Raw genomic sequence first — 18,102 nt, 5'->3', positions numbered from 1 at the left:
GCTTTTTCAGATACAGGCTTTATGAAAAAACATTCGAAAAACCTGTCACTGATCTGCAGCTACTCAATATGTAGTCAGTGTGTATATATATACAATATGTAGTTGTGATATATGTATATATCGCAATATATCGCAATATGTATCGTATCGCAATATATTGCAATATGTATCGTATCGCATTATATCTTGATATCGCAATATATCGCAATAATATCGTAATATATGGCAATATGTATCGTATCGCAATATATCGTGATATAATCGTATCGTGACCCAAGTATCGTGATACATATCGTATCGTGAGATTCTTGCCAATACCCATCCCTAGTGTGCAAATTAAAATAAAAAATTTAAATAAAGAATTTATATTATTTTAAAGCGAACATTTTTAACTCAAATCTTTGCTTCTGGGGGTCCCTGGAACAACATATTTTGAGATGGGGGTCCGCGGCCAAATAAATATCATTTTGGGGGTCCTTGACATGAAAGAGTTTGAGCACCACTGGTATAGAAAAATAGTTTTTTTAGAAAACAATCGGCTTCAGGTCTTAATGGGTTAACTGTTAGCAGCAGCCACACAGACTCATTTGAATATTGTTTTCTGGCGTTGGCGCGTATAGTATGTTGGAATGTTGATGTAGCTTTTAGGAAATTGCTGTTTGATGTATTGTATTTTTCATTTGATTAGTATGCGATTATTATGTTCTATTGTTATGTACGTTTCTGCCTCGCCTATTAGCTTTTCACCCGTTTTCTATCACAAGCTAATAATGTAGTCTACCCTTGCAGTGGAGAAACCAATGAGGGTCACGGCAACATTGTATTTCTGAGCCTCTTGAACAGTCGCATTGTTGGCCTCCCCAGCATTAATTCAGTAAAAGCTTTCATTCTCTATTTGAATCAGTAAAAAAAGAGACTTGTGGGCTAGGAGGAGAAGCGCGGTCTGTCGCAGGCTTAGTGTCAAACTCATTGACTTTGTTGCTGTACATTTCAGTGGCAGCGCTCCATATTTTCATGTAATCCTAACAAACAAATAATATTACCGCTATAGAGAAGGCGCTAGAGATTCTCTCTCCATGCTCGATCCTTTTACTCAAATGAACCGTGTTTGTCTGGAGCTGTGGTGGTGTACTAACTAAGACAATAGCAGCTCAGTGTTTTTTATCTGTGACACAACCTTAAGCTTTGCTTTGGCAGCGGCCCACCCCAAGTCCCTTTGAGGTCAGATTTACTGTCCAATCTTGTCCCCCTGCTTAGTTAAGGTCTTCCTTGCTACTGTTCTGCAGCCTTTTGTCTTTTGACTACTGACTCCTGCACAGACTCTGGTGGACTAGGATGTACATTAACAAACTTTGACAGATGCCTGTAAGCATAACTGTTGAGACTGTACTTATATTCACTCATAGACTGTTGATAGATTGTACCTATATATTCATCCAGATGCTCACTGTTAAAGGTCTGTTGATACACTGTACACATACACCTACATTACGTATATCCATTCTTATATCAATTATTGTATATCATAGTATATTCATTCTTATACTCAGTGTTGTTGATAGACTATATTGACCCGTCACAATTATATTCACTGCTGATAGATGTACTGTATAGCGATGGATGTACAGTATATTCATTAATATATTAACTGTACATATACAGTATATTCATTTGATAGACTCATTCAGTGAGTTCCAGTGCAGGTATCTAGGGCCAGCAGCATTTTATTTATGTTGCGTTTCATCCGTCTGAATTTCCCTCAAGGGATCCTTAAATCTTATCGTTATCTCTCACTTATACAAGGTCTCCATGATGTGTTTCCTGATCATATTAAAGGTTCTATGACATTCATTTTCACTTTTTTTATTTTTTATGTTTTTTTGGGGGTTTTATGACCTCAAATACACCTTAAAAATCTGAACTTTGAACATTCAGTGGATTTTCTGTGGTCTGGGGTTTTCTGAATAATTAGGCTGAAAAGTAATCTGAGCTTGGCCCTTCGACAGTGAGGTCACAGTCGATTAATCCCGCCCACTCTCCTCCTCGCCCCTCCCCTCCCCTATCCTTTCCTTTGGGGGGGGCGGAGCAGAGGCGATGATTGACAGGCAAAATCCCTCACCAGCGACACCCGCAGGCAAAGATTTCTTTTTTCATTGCAGTTGAAAAGGCTTTAGAAATGTGAGAGAAAAACACCTGCCATGGATCAATGGAGAGGATTTTTTTGTTAAAACTTTCTATACACGTTTGAAGGACCATGACAAAGACTTTTAATGTGTGGTAAAACTGAACGTCATGAAACCTTTAAAATGTCTATGGCTTACCTGGCCCAGTATTTACTGTCTTCAGTAATAAATGACAACATGAAGAAGCACATGCATGACCTTTTGGTAGCATTGCGTATGCGGGCCCACTCACGTGTGCACAGACAATATATAACTATATATTCAGATAGCACAGTGTAGTAGAGAGACGGGGAACCAAGGGCAAAGAGAGGAGAGACATGCATCACAAGACGGGAGTCGGATTCAAACTCGGTTCTGCGCGGTCGAGCTAAGGAGCATATGGTCTGCACTAGTACCCCCCGCTGCTCAGCTTCTTAACCCATTCAAACCCGGGAACTCATCTGTGTCATTTTTGATTTTAGCTATGACCATTATTTTATACTTTTTAATCATTCAAAAATAGCAGATATACAAGCCCGAGTGCCGCGCTATGAGCTTGTAGATCTGCTATTTATTTATTTTAAATCTTGAAAATTTGCTCAAATCTTTGAATATATATACATTTTTTTAAGTGAACATTTATAACTCCAATCTTTGCTTCTGGGGGTCTCTGGAACTTTTTTTTTTTTTTTTTAAGATTCATTTTGGGGCTTTAATGCCTTTATTTGACTGGACAGTTGGCTGCCATGAAATGGGGAGAGAGATGGGGATTGACATGCAGCAAAGGCCGTCGAGATCGGGAGTCGAACCCGCGACACGCCGTCTGGCTACATTGAGTCTATAGGTGCCTGGTCCCGCTATGCCAGCGGTCCAGGCCAACTGGAACAAAATATTTTGAGATAGGGTCAGCGGCGAAATACATATCATTTTAGGGGTCCTTGACATGGAAAAGTTTGAGTACCACTGATATAGAAACATACGTTTTTCAGAAACCTGTTAGGACTTAGTAGACATTTATAGATGCGTTCCCGGATTGAATGGGTTAAACTCTGTGTGTATGCACAAAGAGAACCCTGCCATGTACTGCCACCTTCAATGGGTTGTTAATTACTGCAGCTGCCAGCCATGCCCTCTTTGTGGCTAAAACTTATTTATTTTTAATTGGGCTTGGGCAAATGTGATGCAAGAACATTTCCATATTGACTGGTCGTTAATTAGGGCCATAAATTTGTCAGCATTGGATTTCCCACATGCCCTGCTGCTTACTAGTGCTCTTGTTCTTATCTGCTGACAGTCACGCATGGACCTCTCAGCAAGTGCAGCTTGTGTGTTTCTTTTAGGACACGTATATCGTTGCTGTCGGGCAGAAACCTCTTATCTCCATATTTTAACTTTGTGTGTTTTTTTGTAAATTAACGCCCTACTTGATCATACTACAGTGTCACACAAAAGCATCAAAAATAGCAGATCTACAAGCTCGAAACGCGGAGCGAAGCGACGCGTTTTGAGCTTGTAGATCTGCTACTTTTGCAATTTTTGTATTTGAATCCTGAAAAGTAACAGTTTTGGATTTGGACATATGAGGTTTCCACCCAACAGAGACGAAGTACACACTAGGCATGTTACAATGTGTCCTCACATGACATATGTTTTCATATAAAAAGCTCAAAATCACTTAACTTAAAATGTATTGTGATATCAGTTAATGAGTAAAGATTATTAGATGAGATGAACAGCAGCTGCCAGCTGGGTATGCATACTTACAATAGAATGCTCTGCTTTTCCATTTAATACTTATTTAACAACTTAAAATAACTTTTTTTTGTCCAATCATAATGTGTTGTGAAAGCAATAAAATATAATTAGTATTAATAATGATAATGAAAGCAGAGGGCCACAGCAGTTCCAATGGCCCACTGTGGCCAGACTGGACACTGAAAAATAAATGAAGAGAAGCTATGACTAGGTTATCAGAAAGAACCTATTTTAATTCTGACTACAGACGTATCCTGTTGAACCATTTTCCTACCTGTTTATGCAAGATAAAGTCACTTTGGATCACAGTGTGTCCCAATCTATTGGCACGTTGTATTTACTGGGCATTTTATTTAGATTTGGGGGTTTTATATTCACAATTTTCCTTATACTGTATCAGGCTTGAACACCAACACTTTCTCATTTTGGTCTTATAACATCCTCTTCCGTCTCTAGACCTTCCCAACTAAAGTCCTAATGTAAACTGCAATTAAACGTGGGCACTATCAGGCCAATAATGCTGTTTTGGTCAATGAGGTGCCTTGCTGTTCCATCTTATTAAGCAGGAAATAATGTGCCATTTTCTAGCTACTTAGTAGTTAGTTTCTTTATGATCTCTGCTTGGCAATCAGACTGTGCCTCTGCCTCACCCTCTGCTTAGCTTCCCTGACAGGCCTATTATAGTGCACAAAATTGTTTTACTTACAGAGTTGTCCCCCCCACACACGTGCACACCAGTGTTGCCAGATTCTGTGGGAGAAACAAGCAACCAGGTCTAGGAAAACCAGCCCAAAAGAAGCGACTATGGGCCACATGAGCACTTTAACATATACATCAGCTATTTGAAAATAGCAGATCTACAAGCTTACAACGATCGGCAATAGATTGGCTATTTTCAAATAAAATCTTGCAGGGAAATTATAATAAGCAGATCTGGCAACCCTGATGCACACCCTTTTGTAAAAGCAATGTAGAGCCCAGATCTTACAGTATATGGACGATAAATCCTGCATTTCCTTTTCTTTTGTGTTTCAGAGGACCGACCACAGGTACCCCAAACTGGCCTTCACCCAGGAGGAGCTCCGGGAGCGCTTTAGCCAACAGCTCAGCATAGAACAGGCCTGCACCATCACCATTGACTCAGTGGAGGCTCTTAAGCCCGTCACCGAAGACATGACGAAGATGGTAAACAAGCATCCCTCTATAATATTGTGTCGTAAAATACAAACGGCAGTGAATATAACCCTACACAGAACAGAACAGTTGTTTTGTTGTCAACATAGGGTGCGTTCTGAAATTGCGCACCTCGCCTATTAGTTTGTATTGGCCAGTGCGCTCAGTGCTACTGTATATTTCCGAACGCACCCAGAGTATCCATTAGCTCCGATGAGTGTAGTTCCTCTGTCTCTCTTTTTAAAACTTTAGAAACATTATGCATTGAGGCCAAGCAGGTTTCAACATATTCCCACGGTGCCTCTTCTCGCCAACTGTGGCATTTACAGTTCTAGCCTGGTTCCCCTGCTGATGCAAATCGGCTGTGGGAGACACAGGGCTGTGCGGTAGGGAGATGGCTCAAGTTCCCCCCCCCCTCCCCCCGTGTCCAGGAAACATTTGCAGACAGCCCCGGCCCGAATGATAATGCATCGCAGAAGCCCTGGATAGAATGCAGAGTCACCTCCTCTAATCCCCCAAGCCAAGCCCGAGATCTGCTCTCTATCAGACAGACTGGGAGGTGGTGTCAAACAGAGAGACAGCCTTCACACAAAAGGGACACACGCTTTCACACCCATACACCCGTACACACACACACATACACCTACCTACCAATCCAGTGACCCGAGATGCTGTGTGCACAGAAGAGCAGACAGTGTTGTCTCTTCCCTCTGTTGATTTGAGATGAATCAGTCTGTGACCTAGTTCTGATCCTCCCAGATGGATGTTCTGGTCCCCCCCCCCCCCCCCCTGTTATCTGCTGGTATCTGGGCCAAACAGGCCTGAGCAACAAATACAATGCACAGGCACATACTGCTGATTTGTGTACTAATGAAAAGTGTGGCTGCAAAATAATAGCTATTTCTGCAAAAGAATAGCCGAAATGGCAGATCTACAAGCTTACAACGCGTCACTTTGTGACACGTTGTTTTCCCTACTTATGGTTCCTCGATCACAGAGCACAGAAGCAACAGATAAAGGTGATCAACAATAGCTGGACTTTATATCATGCATGCCCAGTATAAAACTCAAGGTTCTACCAAACAGTGTTGATTTTGTCGACTAAAACTATGACGAAAAATGTTCGTCGACTACCTTTTCACTGACGAAAACGAAATAAAAACAGAATAAAAACTAAGCTATGATGACTACCGGTAAATATAATACTAAATATATTGGCAATTTCGTCAACAAATAAAAACTAGACTAAAATGTTAGTGAGGGACTGTTGGAGTAGAGATCCAGTTGAACTGAAAGACACTCGGGTGTAAGGCTCTGAAAATAGCAGATCTACAAGCTCACAACGCATCGCAGCACGACGTGTTGTGAGCTTGTAGATCTGCTATTTTCAGCATGCGACCAAGTTTAAAATCAGCCATTACGACACCATCAAGGCACCGCCAACATACATTTTAGTCGACTAAATCAACTGTAGATTTAGTCGACTACAATCTGATGATATTTAGTCGACTAGTCGACTAAAACTAGACAAAAAAAATATCCTGTTTTTTGCCTTTTATCAGAGAGAGAAGTTGGCAGAGCAGCGGACGCAGTGGAGTAAGGAGCTCCTTCAGGCGCTCAGGGAGAGGAAGACGTTCCTCAACGCCAACGGCAACGTCAAGGACAGCTACAAGGTGGTCAACGTCTACCCCTACCTCTGTGTGCTAGACGACAGGGAATACGTTGATATCATGATACAGGTAATACTGTCCACCTGTTAGGATCTACAACAGGGGTGGGCAACTTTGATGATGGAGAGGGCCACTATATTTACACACTCACTCCAGAGGAGCCACATTGCATATACTGTTGGGCAAGACACCTCTTATCTCTGTATTTTAACTTTTTTCGTAAATGAATGCCATACTTCGCCATTCTATGTCACACAAAAGTAGAGAACATTTCTACAAGCTTGTAGATCTGCTATTTTTGCTATTTTTGAATTGGAATCCTGATTTTCTTTTTGCAATTTTTGAATTGGAATCCTGAAATGTAACATTTTTATTTAATTTCAAATGCATTTAGTTATACTTATGTGAACTTTATGAACTTAAATACAAACACATTGGACATAAAAAAGACAATAGAATTGTAATACTAGTCATTAAGCTACTAATATAGATTGAAGTAATTAAAGCGGGTCATGTTTGCATGTTTGCAATTGTAACAGCTGAAATCAATAATATATCAGTATTCCGATATTAACCTGCGGGCCACATTAAGTGAAGGTGGGGGCCGCATGGGGCCCCCGGGCCACCAGTTGCCCATGTATGATCTATACCGAAACGCAACATATCAGAAGTCTGATGCCTGATTTAGACTTTTACACAACCTAAATTTAGATTTAGGTTGTGGTGCACACGTGTCATGTACCGAAAATAGCCGATCTACAAACTTATGTCTCACTGCGATGCATTGTGAGCTTGTAGATTGGTGCACAAAACCGGCATGCAACTTTGTATAAAACTTCATGTTTCAGATAAGACTTTTTTTGCACTAAGCATTTCTAGTTTATTTAGAATTTAGGCTCATGTTTAAGTTGATGTTTTTTTGCTGTACTATTCATATGTTTTAGTTATGACTGACTATAAAACTAGATAATAAAGCTATGGCATTCATTCTCTTTGTATCTAGAGACAACCCAAACAGTAAGACCATAACCCATAACATCTATAACGTATTTGATGAGGATGACTGCTGAAAAAACTAGAAATTTCCCTTTCATACATCAAAGAAAAATGCATGCTTGGATCAGAAACACCCGCCAGCTGTTACAAATACACAAGTTCATGAGAAGGGTGTTTCCAGTAGGATTGTTTTACTTTTTTACTTGGCAAAATGATCTGGATTGAATTGTATTGAATGCCATCTAAACACACAGAGAAATGACATTGGTCAGTTCGGAAATTTCGGAGTAGGTGCGCAAGAGGTCAAAGAGAAATGTGTGTATGTTTAATTTTTTCCGTCTTTTTTATGGGAAGAAATCAAACTGTGCAAGGGCCTTAATGTATTGGTTATTGCTTTTTTCTTTTCTTTTCATAGCCAAGACTTTGTCCTACATGTTTTGACTGCTTACCTTTTGAGGCATACTGTACGTATCTTGTCCTTTTCCAGAGTTTGGCCAAAATTCCTTACAGTGGAGAGTCGATGACGATTCTTGCCTCCGATCTGGGCACTCAGGTCTACAACAAATACTTCGTCCGACACAAGTACCATAATAAGTTGGTGGAAAAACTGGGCACTGTCTACAGTGATTACACAGGCTTGCTCGCTAAAGATGCCAAGGTAGACCCTTTTAAATGTTATATTTAAAATGTTTAACTTATCATGGTAAAAGCATGAACGCTCGTATGAACAGCTTCTCATCCTGTTCCTTGTCTCTCTCCCTCTCTCTCTTGCATGCCACCTCAAGTATATCTTCTAAAGGGAGCATCTTCTCAGCCATTATCTCTGTTAACCACATGAAAGCAGCATGAAAACCTAGACCCGTTATAATTGGCCATTTTCTGCTGCGCAAACACCATTGCAAAGTATGAAATGACCCATTTAAGACCGGGAACGCATCTGTGTAACCACTTTAACCATTATTTTATACTTTGGCTATTCAAAAATGCCGCGCTATGAGTGCCGCGCTATGAGCTTGTAGATCTGCTAATTTTTGAAAAATCGTGAACATTTTTGCAAATCTTTCAATATATATCATTTTTAAAGCGGGGAGTTCTGGGGCGCTCCCTGGAAGTTGGAACAACATATTTTGAGATGGGGGGGGGGGGGGGGGGTGCACGATCTAAAATGACAGATGCTTTCCCGGTCTTAATACTGTAAATATAAAGAGGTCAAATGGAGCACATGCCGCCTCACTCTGGCATTTTGTCTATCCAATTATTTTGTGGCTCACCTTATTATCACTTGGCAAGACGTTTTCACACTCATTATGTGCTCCTAACATGGAGATTGGCTGGAGAGAATCTCTACACGCTAAAATCCTTGCGTGTCAATTTAACTGAGTGTAAAAATAGAACCACACTCTCGAATCTTTAAACCAGGATTTTGCTGTGTATCTCCAAGCAACAAGTTGAAAGTTCCTTTCCTCTCCTTCTGCAGGTGCATGACGTCCTGCCAAGGGAGCATTGGCTTAAGCTGGAGATGGAGCACAGTTCGGGTCCTTCGCTCTGTGGGAATGAGACCCAGTGGCCAAACATTGTGACCCTGGAGTTGGGCATCTACTTGTTGGACCTGATGGTCAAGCACCTCAAAATCAACAGCGACATTCTAAACCCAGCCCACGAGAAGAAGATCATACCCGTCCTTTACCACATGTACACCTTCCGCAGCATTAAACAGGTACAGGAACGGGCTATGCTTGGTCTTACACAGGTCTATAGGCTTCCCTGTCCTAGATCATACTGTGTGTGTGTGCAAGCTGTTATTTAGACTAGTCCATACCCGGTCAACGCATCCGTGGGGGGATATGCGCACATGATCTGGCAACCCGTAACCGTGGCGACATTCTTTTACACAAAAACGCTAATAAACATCTGAGATTTGGTGAAATCAAAACATGGGCTTCGCTGTTAGGTGCACATGGTAATGGTCAATGGCTGAGTACAAATTCAGATCAATTGCTCCAGCCACTGAGGAGAACCGGGCAGAGCAATTTTGGCCTCACCACCATGACACCACCATGACAGAGGTTTGTCAAATTATAGGAGGATAGATGCTAGATATTGGAACTAGGGATTCATGAACCTCAATGACCTATCACTCTGGAAAAGAGCTTGCATTGCCTAAATTGTTTTGTGTATTTTGATAGTTGCAACCAATGTTGCTGCTTGATGCTTCTGGCTTTGTGTGGTGTCCATTAAAGGTATCATGACATTCATTATTTTCAATGTTTTATTTGGGGTTTTATGACCTCAATTACACCCAAAAAACCTGAACTTAGAACATTCAGTGGATTTTCTGTGGTCTGGGGTTTTCTGAATAATTAGGCTGAAAAGTAATCTGAGCTTGGCCCTTCGACAGTGAGGTCACAGTCGATTAATCCCGCCCACTCTCCTCCCCTCCCCTATCCTTTCCTTTGGGGGGGGCGGAGCAGAGGCGATGATTGACAGGCAAAATCCCTCACCAGCGACACCCGCAGGCAAAGATTTCTTTTTTCATTGCAGTTGAAAAGGCTTTAGAAATGTGAGAGAAAAACACCTGCCATGGATCACTGGAATGGAATTTTCACTTAAAACTTTTTGTACACTTTTGAAGGACCAGGACAAAGACTTTGAATGTGGTGTAAAAGTGAATGTCATTAAACCTTTAAGAATATTTATAGTATTGTTAAATCAAAAGTTTAAGTATGCCAATCACAGGTGGCGGAAGGGGGGTTTCTCTAGATATTATGTTCCCCCATGATTGAGGTTTGGGCCGACTTCCCATTGTGTGCGCAATGGTCGTGTAGTACTGGATGCCTGCACTCGGCATCCGCTCTGTTGTTGCGCTGAAGCCGTGATCAGTGATACAGCGAGATTCTGCCAAGACCCGGAAAAGACACGCTGTGATTGGCCAGTAGTCACTTTGAGTGGCAGTTGGGGCAAACACTCATATAAATAAAACATGATTTAAGATTCTGTGCCTATCGGTACATAACTCGGATGGCGCTGAGTCGCGGTGTGTCACACATACAACAATATAACCACATGCACAGAAAGCAGGTCACAGAAAGTACAGTGACCCTTTTTCTGTATCCCGCAACCTGATCAACTTGGCAAAATGTCCGTCCCCCCCCCACTCACACACACTCACATACACACACACACACACACACACACGCACACACACACACACATATCTTCCATTCCGCCGACCTGTGCTGCCGATAGATGTGGCATTCAGATCACGGTAAGATAAGATATGAACTCCTTTGATATCCTCACAACAGGCACAGTATCTTGGGGTTTAACCCAGACTCAAAAAATATCATTTTGCAGAGATGTAAGTGGTGAAGTGGTCCAGTTTTAATAGGATCTTCAGGGAGCCAGCCTTCATAGAAGCATTGAAAAGGATAAAAAATACATCAGAATTGATCGAGGGCTGTGCTGTTCACAGACCCTCCTTATATCGGAAGAATTGTTGTACTCTACTCTTTGCTACAGTCCATACTACTTTTTGGGGCGGTCATATCTGAATGGGTAGAGAGCCCGCCTTGGAAGCAGAGGGGACCAGGTTCGAGCCCCGGCATTGTGTCGAGGTGACCCTGAGCTTAAAGACACTTAACCCCCCTCACACACACACACACAGACACACACACACACACACACACATTGAGAAGCACTTAGCTGGGTGAAGCTGAAAAATGAAGGTCTCATTATTATTATTTTTCCAAACCCTTCCCAGGAAGTCCCACTTCCCAATTCAAAGATACCAAAATATCTATATATATTTTTTTTTAACTTAACATTTTTATAGATCATACTGTGTGTGTGTGTGCAAGCTGTGTTATTTAGACTAGTCCATACCCGGTCGACGCATCCGTGGGGGGATATGCGCACATGATCTGGCAACCCGTAACCGTGGCGACATTCTTTTACACAAAAACGCTAATAAACATCTGAGATTTGGTGAAATCAAAACATGGGCTTCGCTGTTAGGTGCACATGGTAATGGTCAATGGCTGGGTACAAATTCAGATCAATTGCTCCAGCCACAGAGGAGAACCGGGCAGAGCAATTTTGGCCTCACCACCATGACACCACCATGACAGAGGTTTGTCAAATTATAGGAGGATAGATGCTAGATATTGGAACTAGGGATTCATGAACCTCAATGACCTATCACTCTGGAAAAGAGCTTGCATTGCCTAAATTGTTTTGTGTATTTTGATAGTTGCAACCAATGTTGCTGCTTGATGCTTCTGGCTTTGTGTGGTGTCCATTAAAGGTATCATGACATTCATTTTCACTTTTTTTATTTTCAATGTTTTATTTGGGGTTTTATGACCTCAATTACACCCAAAAAACCTGAACTTAGAACATTCAGTGGATTTTCTGTGGTCTGGGGTTTTCTGAATAATTAGGCTGAAAAGTAATCTGAGCTTGGCCCTTCGACAGTCATTTTTATCCCACGATTTTTGTAACCCATTTTTTTTCACCCAGTGCCAATTGCCTATGTAATCCTGGGTGCTACACTCCCTCTGCCAGCCAAGGGAGAGCCTAGAGCCGAGCTCATGCCTCCTTCAATGCATGAGAGCTAGCAAGCCGCTTCTTATCACCCGACAGGGGGGAGGTTCCCTGGTTAGACGTAGCGCGTGGAAGGAACACTAAAAAAAAAACGAAAAACTATCCGTACACACAACCTACAGCAAATGACTTAGTACAATACACATAAAGACATAAACTCAGGTACCAGGGGCCATGATAAGAAAACTCTCCTCTTTACAAGTTTCAAAATCAAATTTTTGAAAGCTTGGTGCAAGTGTCGAATCTCGACCAAGTGTGGAATCTCAAGGGTTTCTCAGTCATAGCTTCATCTTAAAGTTGACATTATCATAGCACTGCTCATAGATAACCTTCACTTGACAGGTCTGTCTGTCATTCAGCGCTATATTGCTGTCTTGTAAAGCCTTTCTTGCATAGCTCAGTGCTCTCCTATCCATTCTCGTGTTCACAAGTATATGAATTATAAAGCCATTTTCCTCCCATGTGAGAGCACGACTTGAGTGAGATGAATAGGTTCCAGGTTAATCCCTTTTTAGTGCCCCTCCTTAATTTCCTGGCTGATTTAGTGCCTTGAGACCAGGCAGGGGAGGAGACCACTGTTCAGTCCTGGGAGGCTGGCTCTGTAGTCTATTCCTAGAGAGGACCGGATCCACCCATGTGGACTTAATGGGCTTTGACAGGAGAGCACATTTTATGAGTCAAAGTCCCCCCTCAGTCTGAACTCTCTTTTTTCCCTCTATAACTTGCTCTGTTGTTTCTCTCTATCTTTCACTCTCCCCCTCTTTTCCCTGCTGTGTGTCGTGTGGGTGTGGGTGTGTGTGTGTGTGTGTGTGTGTGTGTGTGTGTGTGTGTGTGTGTGTGTGTGTGTGTGTGTGTGTGTGTGTGTGTGTGTGTGTGTGTGTGTGTGTGTGTGTGTGTGTGTGTGTGTGTGTGTGTGTGTGTGTGTGTGTGTGTGTGTGTGTGTGTGTGTGTGTGTGTGTGTGTGTGTGGGTGAGGTCAGCCCATCAGGGGTGCGCATCCTAATGATTTTACTGCCCAGCATGACCGTCTGACTCATTCGAGCCACGCTGAAATGTTCTGTGAGGTTGATGGATGAGGGTTAGAACATGATACGGATGGGCTCTTGATGTTACATAAGATTGTGGTTAAGGACTGTGAGACTTATAGGCAGTAGTCTGTAGTAGTGTAGACGTTTGTCTTTTCTGTGTCAGCCATAATTAAAGCTGTCATGGAACAGACGTCTGTGCTTGTAAGCTCCTCTATTTACATCACCATAACTACCCTGCAATCAGTCAGGAACTAAATCAGCCGTACACCGCGCACCAGAAGTCATGATTAACCTTTTTTGCTGTCAAAGCAAATACGGATGCCTCTTTCATTACTGTATAATTGTACCATTCATCTTTATTTAAAGAGACATGCTCAGTATGCCTACTCACTCTCTGTCTCTCTCTCTTTCGCTAATCAGATCTCATGATTATCTCATGGCAGTGTTGATTTCGTCGACTAAAACTATGACGAAACATTTTCGTCGACTACCCTTTTTCACTGACAAAAACTACATAAAAACTAAATAAAAACTATTCTATGATGACTAAAACTAAGACTAAATGTAGTGACAATTTCGTCAACAAATAAAAACTAGACTAAAATTAGTTAGGGAGGGGACTAGTGGAGAAGAGTTCCACGTAGAACTAAAAGACAAGTCATTTTATGTTTGGTTCCGCTCGGGTGTTGCGCTCTGAAAATAGCAGATCTACAAGCTCACAACGTGTGAGTTCCACGTAGAACTAAAAGACAAGTAATTTTATGCTTGGTTGTGCTCGGGTGTTGCACTCTGAAAATAGCAGATCTACAAGCTCTGCGACGCGTTGTGAGCTTGTAGATCTGCTATTTTCAGCATGCAACCACGTGTAAAATCAGCCTTACGCCGCCATCAAGGCCCCACCAGAATACATTTTAGTCGACTAAATCAACTGTAGATTTAGTTGACTAAAATCTTATGATGTTTAGTCAACTAAAACTAGACTAACAGTAAAACATTTCAGATGACTAAAATATGACTAAAACTAAATGGAATTTTATTCAAAAGACTATGACTACAACTAAATCAAAATTTGCTGTTAAAATCAACACTGTTTTGGGGTTAATGTTTTTTTCACCCACCAGATTGGCTTCATCAAGCCCCACCCCATCCTGTCCCAGATGCAGCAGCGAGCCAGGGAGTCCACTTCGTTGACCTTCGACTCCTACGTGATGCCCATGCTGTGCCCTCCCGTGCCCTGGACCTCCGCCAAGTTCGGCGCGTACCTGCTGTCGCCGACCAAGCTGATGCGAACGATGGACGGGGCCATCCAGCACGAGCAGCTGCTGGAGAAGAGCGAGAACCTTCACGCCGTCCTCGACTCCATCAACCAGCTGGGCAACTGTGCCTGGAGGGTCAACAAACCCCTGCTGGACATTATTATCGGCATCTTCAACGACCAGGGCAGCGACAAGCTAGACATTCCCGCCCCGTCGTCGGAGCCGCCCAAAATCCCGCACTTCCGCTACAACGATCCCACGCACACCGCCGCCGAGAAGGCTCACCTGAAGAGGGAGGCGATCAAGGCCAGGAAGAAGTGCAGCGAGATGCACAGCCTGCGCATGGACACCCTCTACAAGCTCTCCATCGCCAACCACATGAGAGACAAGGTGTTCTGGTTCCCGCACAGCATGGACTTCCGGGGACGCACCTACCCGTGTCCGCCCTACTTCAACCACCTGGGGAGCGACGTGACGCGGGCCGTCCTCGTGTTCGCCGAGGGTAAACCGCTGGGGCCGAAAGGCCTGGACTGGCTGAAGATCCACCTGGTCAATCTGACGGGGCTGAAGAAGAGGAGTTCCCTGCAGGGCAGGCTGGAGTACGCCAACTCTATTATCGACGACATACTGGACTCCGCTGACAACCCTCTCGATGTTAGTCTTTTCTCTTAACCTGTCCATTGAAAGCCGTTATATTTTTAACCATGATATCTCGTATATAAACATAGCTCATCTGTAGGGGTGTGCCGATACACTAATTTCATGAAACGATACGATATTGGGCGATATATGGGGGGGGGGGGGGGGAAACCTTATATAATATTTGGGGGGGGGAGAAAGCAAATGCAAACAAATACTTCTGTTTTTGTATTATTATTATTGCAAAAAATATATATATATATACGTTTTCGTGACGATGTATGGTTTTGGGGGAAAAAACGAAAATATCAAAACGATATATTTTTTCCCCAAAACGATACACATCGTCACGAAAACGTATCGCGATATATCACGGGACGATATATCGGCACACGCCTACTCATCCGTCTGTCTTTGGTGGTGGTGAAGTATTATTATTATTATTATTATTAGCCTGGTAATGTACCTTGACTTTATGAAACAGCATAATCATCTCTTTTACAGTGAGAGAGGACAGATTAGTATCCTAAGAAAAGCTCTTTGGCTTAGTTTTTGCCTCCCTCTATGCAGGAAAGTATGTCTCCTGCTGGTGTGTGTATGCAGGATAAGCATGTCTCATGCTGGTGTTTGTGTTTTGGCCAGGGTAAGGGGTGGTGGATGACTGCAGATGAGCCATGGCAGGCCCTGGGCTGCTGCATGGAGATTGCCAACGTTCTGAGATCCCCTGATCCAACTCAATTTATCTCCCACTTACCTGTCCACCAGGTACAGTATTTTCATCTGGAAAAGTGTTGTGCAAGAGAAGCATAAATTGGCTTTTACAAGGAATTTTCAGAGAACTATTGATTAGTATGAACTCATTTCAATAATCACATTGTTACATGTCAATCCATAACCTGCGTTTAATACTATTTATTTAATCCTATTATTTATGACTTGTTTTAATGTATAGGGGCTGAATTGACGTTCATTGTAAACCTATTTATGCTACAACCTCTCGTATTATCCCTACCTAGTTTAGCGTCCGAATGTACATAAATGTAATAGCTTCAAATTTCTAATATTCGAGTACATTACCAGTTTATTGTAGCTTTGCTGCTTTAGGACGGCTTACTATTGGCCTAACGCCCTGTTGTTTGTCAGCGTCCACTCCTTTGGCTCTGACAGCACTGGTCTGTTGTTTGAGTGCAGGTTTCACGCAGACTAAAACCTATACGTAAAGTTTTAAGGGAAATCTAAAAATCTTAACATTGTCCGTGTGCCTGGAGTAGAGAGTCCCTGAATCCACTCGCTCACAAACATCAACTCAACTTTATTGGTACATCACAGGTTTATAAAGAGCGTGCAATTATTTGTCGTACAAGCTCCATCATTGACATTTCAAAAAGGTGGAAAGAAAGAAGGAAACGGATAAAACAGATCAGACATATACACAAATAATATGTATTGTACAAAGTTCAAAATATATTCAAAATGTGCGTGTCGTGATATCCATTCGTTGAAATAGCAGCAGATGTAATGACAGATGAACAGAGGGTGCATAGTTTAGCAAAAATCTATAAATTGATTCAGTTAAAGGTAGCATATTATAACATCTGTGACAGTATACTCTCATATAGTCATATACACAGGAAGGAGGAAAAAAAGGGTGTGGTGGCCTGTCTCATCAGGACAGCCTGGTGACATGAGGGATACATCGGTTGCGCTTGCCTGGCCGCGGCTGCAGTAGTGGCATGAACAGATGAGTGTGAGTGTCCTTCATGATTCGCTCATCCTTGAATACACACCGCTTCTCGTATATTCCCTGTAAGGAGGGAAGCTCACCTCTCACAATGCGCTGGGCTGTCCGCACCACCCTCTGTATGGCTTCACGGTCGAGGGCAGTGCAGTTCGTGTGGATGCATTGCTCTCAATGGTGCTCTTGTAGAACAACCTGAGGATGCGAGGACACAACCTGAATTTATTTTTCACCACTTTTTAATTAGTCGCACCGGTTGTTTTCCTAACCACTCGGATTCTTAGAAGACCTACTCTGCCTCCGTGGCTCTAGGAGGAAAACCAGCATGTGTATGTGTAAAACCGCACCCCCTTATTCTCCTAGTCGAGCACATTTAGGGCCGAGCGACATCATCACTGATGGCACAGCAGCAGACAGCATACAGGGAGGCAGTTGAAAATGCAGCGAACCGTGGCTCAGAAATGACAAAAAAATCACTGCAATTTCTGCAAAGAGTTCGGCCAAGGCATGGCAGGGAACGGCACATTTGCTGTCAGAGCATTGCCATTCTGAATCAAAAGAGTAAAAAAAAGTACAATGCCTCTGCCGTGACAGCCGCATGGCCCGCAGACAGAGCAAGTCCTCCCATGTCGTTGTGACAGTGACAGGCAACTGGCAACAGGCGAAGAAACTGCAACAGGCGAAGAAAACAGCGAGGATCATAAAATGCAACACTGCTTATAATATAGCCAAAGAAGTCTCGTCCTTGTGAAGAAGAACGGGGCTAAATGTAAACCCGACCTATAGCAATGGGTGTTGCGGACGGCCCACTGCGTCGTAGGAGGTATTTTCTATGGCATAGGCGATTTTCTAAAAAATACATATTTTCAGTAATGCCATAGCCTAACCAATAACAAATCTCGATGGCTAATTAATAGAATATAAACAAAAATATGCAAGACAACTACTTCTAGACACCATGAGCATGTGCCTATGTCAATGTCAATCAATCATATTGCAACACTAACGGTACATTATAAAGCATATCAAACAAACAAATAAATGAGTAGTCTAAGCTACATGAGATGAGAGACAGATCTACCTT

The 18,102-nt window shown here is 42.5% G+C and overlaps 1 protein-coding gene across 2 annotated transcripts in view; it reads left to right on the top strand.

Moving 5' to 3' along the window:
• The window catches only part of polrmt (polymerase (RNA) mitochondrial (DNA directed)), an 86,574-nt gene that overhangs the window by 26,512 nt on the left and 41,960 nt on the right, over positions 1-18,102 (top strand). For both annotated transcript variants that reach the window (XR_013933361.1, XM_080431796.1), the window contains exons 6-11: positions 4,953-5,102; positions 6,653-6,829; positions 8,244-8,414; positions 9,234-9,473; positions 14,507-15,295; positions 15,923-16,045. Coding sequence is in view for 1 of the 2 variants with exons in the window: in XM_080431796.1 (XP_080287922.1) it covers positions 4,953-5,102; positions 6,653-6,829; positions 8,244-8,414; positions 9,234-9,473; positions 14,507-15,295; positions 15,923-16,045 (1,650 nt within the window). In the remaining variant the exon portion in view is untranslated. The remainder of the gene's footprint in view (positions 1-4,952; positions 5,103-6,652; positions 6,830-8,243; positions 8,415-9,233; positions 9,474-14,506; positions 15,296-15,922; positions 16,046-18,102) is intronic.

Source organism: Gymnoscopelus braueri, assembly GCF_963280865.1.
Source record: "Gymnoscopelus braueri genome assembly, chromosome: 6".
Classification (NCBI taxonomy): domain Eukaryota; kingdom Metazoa; phylum Chordata; class Actinopteri; order Myctophiformes; family Myctophidae; genus Gymnoscopelus; species Gymnoscopelus braueri.
The sequence above is the reverse complement of the archived record's forward strand: the minus strand, read 5'-3'. Positions and strand labels throughout refer to the sequence as shown.